The sequence below is a fragment of the Anguilla rostrata genome, chromosome 9 (genome assembly GCF_018555375.3).
Source record: "Anguilla rostrata isolate EN2019 chromosome 9, ASM1855537v3, whole genome shotgun sequence".
NCBI classification, from domain to species: domain Eukaryota; kingdom Metazoa; phylum Chordata; class Actinopteri; order Anguilliformes; family Anguillidae; genus Anguilla; species Anguilla rostrata.
In genome coordinates, this window is record NC_057941.1 from 46,257,690 (window position 1) to 46,269,478 (window position 11,789).

Here is an 11,789-nt window from a genome sequence, read left to right on the forward strand (position 1 = left end):
TCTGAAGGAGGTGTCCGTTTGTCGCACTTGACATACGCTGCAGTCAAACAACGTTCTGGCTGTGGTTTATTTTCAAAGATCAGCAAAGAGTAACAAAGAACATGAAATCCAACGCTCACCAACAACCTTCTCTTACAGGAGAAAACATTACAAAGGGCTTTTAGAATAGATGAGTTTGTAAGAATAATTTAAATTTTATTAACTCTCAGTATTTTCCAAGGCCACAATTAATGCTGTACTTTGCACTTTAAATTAATGTTGCATAAGTAAATCTTTTTAAACACATTTGTGTATAATTGGTGCACGTGCCCCGTCATTAATTGTGGTAAACAAAAAAAATAGATTAATAAAATAAAAAGCAGCTTATTGCATATTTAGCCAATGAACATTAATGCCAAATTTAGCAAAGGAATGTAGACACTGAACTTGGTTAAACTTAATCTTGAACATCCAACTCCATGAACACACTGTATTGTAAACTATAGGAGTGTAACATGAATACTAAAATCAGAGAAGGTGGGGGCGAGGTTCAGAAAGCATTAGTGCACTAATACCTCAAACTCTTGAACTGGAATATCTGGAACTGACAGATTAATTTGGATATGTGGGTCTAAAGGTGCGACTGTGCCCTGCAGACATGAATTTGTGTTCGTTTGTCTTTTTTAAAGGCACAGTAGCTCTAGACGATTTTATTTCCTTTATGCTGCAGGCTGCATGCTCTATACTGGTTGATGGAAAACAACACAATATTTCCAGTTCACAAAGAAGGATTGTGGATCCCAGTTTAGCATTTTCACATTTTATGTGGTGCAACCCTATGGCAGTGAAGACTATTAAAATCACTTGGATGGATTTGCTCATCATTTGCTTGCCCAAATGACTGATGGCATAATGACATGCATTACTGTATTTAAGTGTTTAAGCGTAGGCTGAGCGAAACTGTCCAGAAACAGAGCAGCTAACCTAAAGAAGCACCAGCCTAGATGGAAAAAACATGGCAAGGCTCAAAAATGAAATGGCCTCCACCTGACCTCTGAACCTGGTCTTAGCCCCGCCTCTTCCTGTTCGAGCTCCGCCCCCAGACAGGTGACGGAGCAGCTCTCGTGCGCCGGGCACTCCCTCTCCTGCTGCCGGTGGGTCTTCATGTGAGCGCTGCGGCTCTTGACCTTCTCAAAGCTCCTGAGACGAACGCGAAAACGGGCGGTTAGCGCACGACCCCGAGAGGAAGGTCATCCAGAGCAGAGGTGGAAAATCCAGGTTTTACAAAGTAAAAGTCCTCCCCCCGTATTTTGTCCCAGTCAGCTGGATTTGCTAACTAGCTCAGCTGTTATGGCAGGAGGTAGAACCAATTGGTGAAATCAGCTGGCTGACTTCATGGGTGGAAGAAACACATGGCAGGACTTTTACTTTCTGGGGCCACAGTAGTGCTTGTCAAAAATAAAAGTGAAATTAATCATTTCAAATGCTATGAGAAAAAGAAGAAGAAGAAGAAGGGGAAAATGATTTGCCACTTCCAGACTTCCTCTATTATTGCATATTTGTCACACTGAATGGTTTCAGATCTAAAATAGTTGCCTGAAATAACATTTTGTCTAAAGATCTGAAACAATTCAGTGCGACAAATATGCAATAAAAGAGGAAGGGGGCAAATCCTTTTTAACGGCAGTTTCTAATGGAGTAATAAAAGATTTTTTAATGTAGCCGTAACTGTACTGAGCTGTAATCTTTCCCGTGCCACTCACCGGCCACACTCCCCACAGGGGTACTCCAAAGCGCCCGCCGGGGCATTGGGGACCAGCGGGGCCCCTCTGTGTCTCACCAGGCCCCTTCGGGTGCCCACTCTTCCCAAAAGAGCCTCCTCGCGCCCCCGCGGAGACTCCATTAACTTAAAAAAAAAGAAAACAAAAAAAAGAAGTCGGTTGTGAACATAAAACACAGGATATCCCATCGACACAACGGTCTAGTCCTAACGTGCCGTGAGATTTCGACAGGCTGAATACAGGCAAGTCCTCCTGTCGTCGGTCTTGCCGAGTCGCGCGTTTTCAGAGAACGGACCGTTCTGTGAGGAGGCGTGTGGTTTTTTTCCCAGAGGTCTGCGCGTCTGTCCGACCCCGCGCGCAGGACGGCGCGCCGCGCGCTCACCGGGTTTCCGTCGTCTTCCTCCCTGCCCTCCGCCCCCCTCGTGCGCGGCTTGAACTTCTTCAGCTTCTTCACGGCGTAGTAGTACTCCACGCACTGCGCCACGGACTTGCTCTGCAGCTGGGGAGGCAAACACGCTAAGCAACGAGCAAGTTTTCCCCTCATTGCTGGTGTTGGTATTTTGACTGAGCAATGATTAACTGTAATGATCATAGACAAGCAGGAGGCCCCCTACTGGCTGCAAGGTGAACTGATCACACCCCCGAAAATCCTGAGTAGCCAATACCCTGCATCATCGCAAGGCAGTCTACCCATCTAGCCAGAGAAGATGTCTATGCTCTTCCAAATTAGCAGTGGGGTTTATGCATGAATGTGGCTGTGTTTGCTAATAGTTGGCCATTCCAATTTAGGGCGGGAATTGGACACGTTCAGCGCCACGTAGGGTGCCAAATTTACATAAAAAAACACAAAGACCAGGATGCCTAGCAGTGTGGCGCGGTTCTGGATCCGGTGGGGAGCCCTTACCACGGCGTGAATGAGCTGGAAGTCCTTGTTGTGGGCGACCAGAGCTCTGCGGAACAGCCTCTTCTCCCGGGGGCTCCAGGGATCCGAACCTGACAGAGCCCAAGGGTTATCTCAGCCCCGCGGACCTCGGCCCCGGGCCCCGGGGGGCCACGGGGGTCTGCTGCTTTTCCCTGGTGCTCAGCACTTTATCTGAGCAGGTAACTATCCAGGCCTGGTTTCCTGGCTCAAAACTGTTGGTTGTTTATACAGTGAAAAAGCCAAACCAACAGTGCCTGTGGCTCCTGGACTGGGGCCAATTCAGACCCATGAAAACCAGGCGTGTGTTACTTACATAATCAACTCCTGTAATCGATCAAGACCTGACCACTAGGGCTCCAGGAAAGTCCCCTGCACTAGGGCTCCCGGGTAAAGAAGTTAAAGAACTCATGTAATAGCAAAATATTTTGAGTACTGTAACTTATGGAACCTGTGTTTTGTAGTTGTCCAATGACCATGATATGCACTTTTGTACGTCGCTTTGGATAAAAGCGTCTGTTACATAAATATAATGTAACGTAGTGTATTTTATTAGCCTAAAACAAATGCACACACTGTCCCTGGATCAGTTCAGCCACTTGCCTCTACCCTCTCAGGGCAGGTGAGGATTGTGGACACAGCTGAACTGAGATCAGTTGGGTACCTGTGTAGTGGTAGTCCCTCGTGACGTGCGACGACGTGTAGTAGTCTCCCCGGATTAACAGCAAGTCGAGGGCGGCCTGGCAGAAAGTAACGCACACGCACACGCCACACACACACACACACCTGAGACAGGAACAGGCAGGAAAGCACCTCAGCCAGGACCAAAGCGCATCACTTCCTGTGTGCGGGAGACTCTGCTGTCACTCACCAGAACGTCGCCCTGGACCTCGTGCAGGCAGTGCAGCGCCAGCTCCGTGTTGGTGCCCCCTCCTGGCAGAACGCTGGAACAGCACAGGTCCAGCAGCTCCGTCACTACGAACCGAGGCAAGCGGGAACAGGCTCAGAATGAGCGCTCTGCCTCAGCCGAACGCACAGGAAATCAGCAGCGCGTCAACTGCTCTCAGTACCCTCAGTGCGTGAGCAACTCATTCGTGAGCTGCACGTCTATGGTATCTCAGGTATTTACAACTACACCACCCCTGTGTGGTTTGACGAATTTAACCTTACGCGTGTGTGTGTACGTGTGCGAGGGAGAGCATGAGTGTGCACACGTGTGTGAGTGTGAGCACGTTTGTGACTGGATTACATGTATGTGAGAGAGTGTGTGAGAGTGCAAGTATACGCCTGCATGTGTGTGTGAGCGGGCGTTCACACTTCTGGGTGTGAGCATGTTTGTGACTTTGCATTACGTGTACGTGTGAGAGAGTACGTGCGGGTGTACGTTCGCACACGCGTGTGTGTGTGTGTGTGTAAGCAGGTGTGCATGAAGACCGGACCCCGCTGCTGGGTTTTGGGGTTGCTGCCGATGTCCCCCCAGGGGGCCCAGAGGAGCTGGGCGGGGTGATCCTCGTACAGCATCAGCAGCAGGTTCCTGAGGGGGGGGATCTCCGCCTGGAAACGGGTGCCCACGTTGATCCTCCTGCAAAAAGCACGGGCCTGTCAGGGCCTTCACACACACAGCGCACATGTGCACCTCCCAGCTCTGCAGGGGAGGAGTCAACTCCTCGTCCCCAGACATGAGGCCTATGGGAGGCCCTGCGCCAGGAAACCTGCTAACCTCATGAACAACGTCAGAAAGCTATAAACCACGGTCATCTCTCAGCTCTGCAGGGCTACAGTCAACTCGACATAAGGCTAATAATAGGGGTGTAACTATACATTGATTCGGATCGATATATCGGTTCAAAGGGAAACGATCCGATCCAATCAAATCGATACGACCTGCAACAAATGATCTGTATCGTTATGAATCATAGCAAAATATTTATTTCAATGTCCAGAATCTCTCCAGCAACGCTGCCAACATCCTTGTCTATGTTTCAGGCTCGACCTCATCATCATTCGTGCTAGTGCTGTTTTTCCTTTTGTTAAACGTGATGTCACTTAGTTCTTGGACTCTCAATCATTTATATTGAGAAAGACTTACTGTATTGGATCATTTTGGATTGCATTGTAGCACAATTTGTGATATTGCCACAAATAAAAATTTGCCTCAAGAATCAAAATCGTATCCTATCGTGGTGAAGCCAGAGGTTTACACCCCTGGCTAATTAGTGTACCTACACCAGGAAACCTGCTAATCAAATGAACAATGCCATGAAGTTATAAAACACAGTCATACTGAACTCTCACTACTGTTCCATGGCACACTTTCCATCTCAGATAGTCAGTGTCTTTAAGGGGCATAAGATGCATATCGTATTTATGAAGACGTGTTTTAACTGCTGAGAGCTGATGGAGTCACAGGCTCTACAGGATTAGCGTGAGTCTCACTGGGCTGCTTATTTGTTTGGTTTCGTGGCAGCGGGGCGAACTCACGGCTCGATGGTGACGACCGTGTCATCCATCACTAGGGAGATACCGTCTGCCACATCTGAGGGACAGAAAGAATCAGACGTACCGGTTAAATGAACCGTCAGTGGAACTCCAAACAGTTACATATAAAACAGAGGATACAAGAAACCAATTCATCTAAGTCTAATCCAGTGTCTTGCGTTGTCCTGGGTACGCACTACCCTATCACCTTCACCCCAAAGTTGTCCACACCAAATGGATTGCAACACAAGAGGTCTTGGCTGAGTCAAAGGGGGTTAAAATCTGCAATCTCTGGTTCATCAGTCAGTCTGTCACAGAAATGAGGTTTGACTGCTAAATCTGGGTTACAGGGGCAAGAGTGTATTGCCTTATTGCACTCACCCAAATCAGACATGCTCTCATGTAAGACACTAAACACACACACAGCACCTCTCTGTGGAAATGCATTACATGCAGGCATTTAGCAGGCATGCTTACACACAACAACTTCCATATTCATTTATGCACATTTTGCATGCAACACATTTACACATATGAATATTTACTGAATCAATTATGTTAACCACATATTAAGAGTGCCACAGCAGTGCTTTATCTGGGAATCAGACCCTCAACCCCAGAAAACCCAGGTCCCTAACCACAATAACAAAACGGGTTGTTACGCTCATGGATGTTGAGGCTGCATGATTGGCTGGGCCCGCATGATTGACAAATACAGTACAGATTCAGTAACAGTAAATAAAATAGCCTGTTTGTATGTCATATCACTCCGTGCACAAACTATTACTTACATAATTATACACAATAAATAATATTCTGTCATCAATTGTTTCTGTATGTTGTAACCATTGTAAAAAAGCAATACGGCACTCGAGGCTGTGCTGTATTGTGAATGCAGTCATGGCTACAGGGCGTTACTGGCCCTATGCTTCTCGTCCTGCCCAACAACACCCCACTAGCCGGGCCTATACTCGTGATACAGCGCGACCTCCCGTGCCGTATTGCTTAATTCTGCACTGGTGCATCAGTGCACTGTAAGCCCCGCCCCCCGTGATGATGCGTACGGACCCAGCGTGGCGGTGTATGTGCTGGGAGGCGGGGGCCCGGGGTGAGGCGGGGGCAGGGTGCTGAAGTAGAGCCCGGTGCCCCGGCGGAGGGGGCTCAGCATGGGCGGGGGGGTGTAAGGGGGGGGCTGGAACCCGGGGTTCAGCAGGTGGTCGGCCAGGTAGACGGGGGAGCGCAGCTGGCTGGGGTACCCCCCCGCCGCCCGGCACCGCTGACCCCCCGTGCCCCCCTCCTCGAAAACGGGGGGCGGGGACGTCTGGGGGGGCGCGGGAGGGGGGATGAACAGCGTCTTCAGGAACTCAAAGCGATGGGCCCTCTTCAAAGTTCCTGTGCTGCCCGGAGGTCTTTCTGCCTGAGGCCAGCAGAAGTGGGGTCAGGGAAAGGAGAACCACAATTCTCCCATCTACTGCCGGATAAACAATGTTTTCAAACAAAAGCTTTCAATTCATTCGATTAACCATGACAACACACTGAGAAGCAACAAGTTTTTTGAGAGAGACCGTTAACATTTTGGCCTTATATTACTATCACATACAGATTTTAAAATTATTTTAATTACTTTCTGATCTATCTAATTTCAGATATTCAACATTCAAATAGTTAGATATTTTAAATTTTGTAATATTACAGGGCCCTAAAAGAATGACTGAAATGGCACCAAATGGCCCCTGGTCCTTTACTTTTTCCTGCACATAGTAGTTCTGAGATTACAGGAGACAAAAATAACATACTGTAGAACTTTCCATTGTAATTTACACCATTCAAAATGAACTGCACTAGTCACGGTGTATATATAGTGATTGCGGCATATTACAGAACCATATTTGAACATACATTATGCTATATTTTAATAAGTCGTGGATCACAAAAATGTGGGCAGCGAGCTCAGAAAGTTCTGGAAGCCGCTGCTCTAAACCGTAAAAGGACGTGACTGCGCTCACTGCAGGGTCGACGGCTTGGCCTCCCTCCACGAGCCCCGCGGCCATTTCCTTCCTGTCCGTGACTGGCACGGAGACCGGAATGACCAGGGGCGAGAGGGGCGTCTGGGGCGAGAGAGAGGCCGGCTCAACGGTGCACGTAGCCTCCAGAGCCTCGGGCCACACCCCCGAATCCTCTCCCCGCCCCTCTTCACCCCGCTGTGGAGAACATCGGTCACAGCATTACAACATTACAGCACCCAGTCGCTCTGCCTGCCCACAAACACAGACACCTCATAATTCTGACCAAAGACCGGCCTCAAATACATAATTTAAAGTAATTTAACCCTATAGATGCTGGTACAAAAACATAAAAAACACACCCCGATCCCAGAGGACTTCAGCAAAGCATAACAGATATGTACACAGTTACAAACACTTCTGAAAATAAGATGATTCTTTAAAAAAAAAATTGTCAGCAATCTTCAGGTATTTTACCGGAGTCTAAAGGGTTAATTAAAGCAGTTCAGAGAGTTATTTGACCCAGGTGTGTGTGTTTGAAGGTGAAAGGTAAAAGCTGGAAAGTGGCAGCACCTGCGTCAGAGCTTCGCTTGGGAGTGAGTGGGGTTCCCCAGGGCCGGTCGAGACCCCGGATTGGCTGCTGGTGGACTCTGAGGGGAGAGCCCCATGGTGCCCCCTGTGGTTAAAAGAGGTAGCACAGGTAAAGAAGCTCACAGCGATATCCACACTCACCCCTGGACCCCATATCTTCAGCATTATCCAGGATAGGCACCAAAAAATGTGACTTTAACTGGGAAATTTCTAATGGTTTACTTTATTCTGATTTCATTCACCTTCACTTTACTTGGCTACAGTGAAACTAACTAAGCTACACTGTATCTCACAACACTTCTGTGAACCCTTACTGGCCTTTCCTTACCTATCGTCAGTGCTTTGTCCATTTCCGGCAACATTAATGACAGCAAGTTTTCCTCCCTACGCCATGAAACAAAATCACAAGCTTACTCACAAAGCTTCTCTTGGTTTTTTTTCTCCTGTCCCTCCAACTGAGCCCTGTGGGATGTTTTCAGGTCAAAGCCTGAATATATGCAAAACAGCCCTTTAGACTGCCCGGTGCATTTTGTGGATATTTCCCTAGTGGTCAAATCTTTCTTCTGCTGACCATTCTTCTAGAGTAATCTTCTCTTTTAGACATTATATAGCATTTATAAAGACCACATACTTCAGTTCAAGTTCAAGATATGTAGGTCTTAAGGACTAAGGTCCTCTCAACTTAGTTTCCTAAAGATGAACCTAGAGACTTGCCTTTTGATGAAGGCCCATGCTGACTAAATACAGTGCATATGAATATGAAGTGAAACTACCGTAAGATCATAGTGGTATTACAGGTATTAGTCGGTTATTGTACTAATTATTTTACAATGGTTTTAGTGCAATGGTACTAGTTTTTTACAATTTAGTACAATGGTACTAGTTTTGTATTAATCATATACATACTAATATCCGTTGTGAAAATCAGTGTGTTATTTGTGTGCTATACCTTTGAGAGCTGACAGGGGGCGCTATCTGTACTGAAAGAAGCCATAGCCACCTGGCTTGGAGAGACGAGGTATAGAGGGCGTGGCCGCTGGCGTCGGGAGGCGGCGACGGAAGCAGGGAGGGGTGGTGGAAAAGTCGGAGCCGGAAGATCAGACTCCTTTGCCTTCCTCTTCCTTGGCTTCTTCTTCCTCGCCTCCTGCCCCCTCTGTGGAGCCGGTTTGGGGGTCCTGGCTGGGCTGGGCTGGGTGGGCTGCTCCGGGCTGGACTGGCCCAGCGCGTGGTCGTTTCCAGGTTCGGGAGCGTTTCCTGAGGTGGCTGCAGACTGCGTACGAGCGGAGCTATTGAGGGTTGAGGCAAAGCGAGCTGGAGCCTGCTGCTGGGGCCTGCCCTTGGGGTTGGCCTGCCGCAGCTTCTGCTTAATCACTATGGACGGGCGCCTGGGTTTGGGTAAGGAGGAGGAGGGCTCGAAGGGGGCCGGGCACACGGCGCAGGCCCCTCCGGAGCTCAAAGCCTCCCTGGGCGTCTGTAAGGACAGCATCTCCTCCAGGGCCTGGAGCTCCGACACGGGGAAGTCTAAGCCGCTCTCCCAGCACTGGGGACCCAGACCGACCAGCCTGGAGCCACAGCTCGGGGACGTGCCGATGGTGTTCACCTCCGGCTCCAGGCTGGGGACCCACTGCGGGGCGACGGACATCCCCTGAGAGGTGTGGAGCTCGCCTGGGCCCTCGCCATAGGACTGCTTAGCCTCCGCCTGGGCCCAGGGGTCTGAGGCTATGAGAGGCTGCTGAGCTTGAGGGGCACCGGGCCCCTGGAAGCCGTGACTCACCCCGAGCCCGGCTGCAGTAGCGTAGCCGGCGTAGCCGTGGAAGCCCCCGTAGCCCGAGTAATCCGCGCCCTTGTGCGGAGCCTTCGACGCGGGCTTGGGCGGGGAGAAGAAAATGGAGTGGTAGTCGCTGCGGACCCCGCCCGCGCCCCCCAGGCCGTCGGCCCACGCGCCGACCCCCACGTGGACCTGGGTGGAGGAGGGAGGAGGAGGCGGCAGGAGGTAGATCCCATGCTGGGAGGCGCAGTGGCGCTTAAGGGCGTAGCCGTCGCAGTAGCTCTTCTGGCAGCCGGGCTCCATGCACCGGAACGGCTTCCGCTTCTGGTGGGTCAGCATGTGGCCGTTGCTGCAGACATGGAAACAAGCAAGTTGCTACGTAACTGTTGCTAGTAGCGACAACCACCAATGACACCCAGTCAACGGGGACTACACTCAAGTGTAGTTTCCTCTCAGGCAAACTGAGAGCTTGCTGCACAACAAATTCTTAAGTTCAAAGTTAGCTAGCTAAGAGAGAGCAAAGAGGGCTCTGCAGTTGGCCAAAATGGAGCACAGGCGCGAAACTCACAGGTGATCGTGCCGTTTAAATGCTCGTTGGCAGATGGGGCAAATGTGTGGCCGGTCCTGCTGGTGGCTCAACAGGTGCTTGTTGAGGGCGCTGGCAGTGCCAAAAGCTTTATCACAAAGGGAGCACTCATGGTTATGAACCCTGACACTCTTGGTAGACACCGCCTCTGTCACCCATAAGGGATCCTCCTTCATGACCTTTATGACCGGGTCAGGGGATGTATCCGAGATCAACAATCCTGTAGGAAAATGCAAGACTGTACTGAAATAGTCACTCATTAAACCAATATACTGTAAACGCTGTAATTTTTTTCTTCTTTTTCAAATCAAGTGTAAGGATACGCAAAGCCTGCAAACTGCACTCCGAAACAAAACAGTGAGCACCCAAACCGACACCGACACTCACCATGTTCCTTAGCTCTGTCTGGCTCTGCCCTGCTCAACTGGTCTGATTCTAGAGCGGTCAACGCTGGCAGTGGTGGAGTTAGGGGGTTAATGAAGATAACCTCATCGACTGGGATGTCATCGTTTATTGGGAGTGAGTGAAGCGGCACTGCAGAGGAGTCACAGCCTTCCTTTTCCAAAATCGGACCTGCTGAAAGTGTGCCCGTGGCCCCCTGACGATGCGCCATCGCCGCACCCTGCTCGAACGCAACCACATAATGTTAAGGTGTCTGGTTTACAGCGAGATTAAAATGTGCCTGTGTTTAGTTTAATACAAAGTAGCATGTACGTTACACATTAACTACAAAAAATAGGTAGCTGGGTAGCTAATCAGCTTAAATCCGACATGTTGGTAACACACTGGCACCACTGTGCTTCTCACAACAAACTAAGGTTTATAAAAAAAATTTAAAAATTAAAAAAAAAAAAAATCAGTTATCTGTTAAGCAGGTTATTGATATATTAGCTGGCTGGATAGCCTGTGCAATATTACGTTACTGAAATAACTATTTGTAGCTATCCAGAGGCTTTCCAACGTAGTTTAGCCAAGAATAGTATGACTGAAAAATCTGCACAATCGCATGCCGTTCTCAAGTTAAAAAAAAAAAACATCTGGCTAGCTAGCCACTCACCTCAGATTTATGTGCGTTACAAATCTATGCAGGTAGGATATGTTTCCTTCCTGACATTTAGCTGGATGTACCACTAGAAGTAGTTGTCATTTGCTGTGATAAGTAATGATAACTCCACGAACAGAAACGTGAAAACAGATATGACTTGTGGTATGTGAGTTACCTGAAGTTACAGCTTGTTAGATCGTCAATAGATATGCCATCACAACGGTTGATCAACGGTCTTGGACAACCGGTGGCCTCCACCAACTCCCATTCTCACCCATGTGCACAAAACCTGATCCAGAGACAGCGCTCATTGGCTGCTCACGTTATCGCGTCCACAGCGGCGTGATTTGATCTATGGGCTTAATTCTGGGTTTATCAGTACAACACGGGAAATAGAGTGAAGGGATAATGGCATTAACAGCGCAAATATGAATTATTAATTAACAAAATTAATTAATAATTCGATTTGAAAGTTTCTTGTTTAACATGTATATATGAAAACCAAACTGACACCAGTTCCACTGAGTTGCATCTTCCATTTAAATTATTACTCTTTGGCCAAAATGCATTTTTGTGATTGGCGGAAAAAACAAAAGGATGAAATCCATTCAGAATCTTTCAATACACGCTAAGAATGTG

General features: G+C 48.6%; 1 protein-coding gene across 3 annotated transcripts; it reads right to left on the reverse strand.

Moving 5' to 3' along the window:
- Positions 1–51: 51 nt before the first annotated feature.
- Positions 52–11,442, reverse strand: znf541 (zinc finger protein 541). 3 transcript variants are annotated; one of them, XM_064352504.1, is made up of 16 exons: positions 11,326–11,442; positions 10,493–10,727; positions 10,088–10,325; positions 8,752–9,868; positions 8,080–8,135; positions 7,734–7,836; positions 7,164–7,358; positions 6,226–6,574; positions 5,161–5,215; positions 4,119–4,261; positions 3,551–3,654; positions 3,344–3,419; positions 2,665–2,753; positions 2,143–2,259; positions 1,743–1,885; positions 52–1,179 (listed from the first exon to the last, which is right to left on the reverse strand). In XM_064352504.1, exons 2-16 carry the CDS (start codon positions 10,716–10,718, stop codon positions 1,005–1,007), a joined length of 3,186 nt encoding a protein of 1,061 aa, XP_064208574.1. In that variant the 5' UTR covers positions 10,719–10,727; positions 11,326–11,442; the 3' UTR covers positions 52–1,004. The 3 variants fall into 3 exon arrangements, with proteins under 3 accessions (XP_064208574.1, XP_064208572.1, XP_064208573.1); XM_064352502.1 differs by having other exon boundaries at positions 8,701–9,868; XM_064352503.1 differs by lacking the exon at positions 11,326–11,442 and adding an exon at positions 11,163–11,317 and having other exon boundaries at positions 8,701–9,868.
- Between the last annotated feature and the right edge of the window lie 347 nt (positions 11,443–11,789).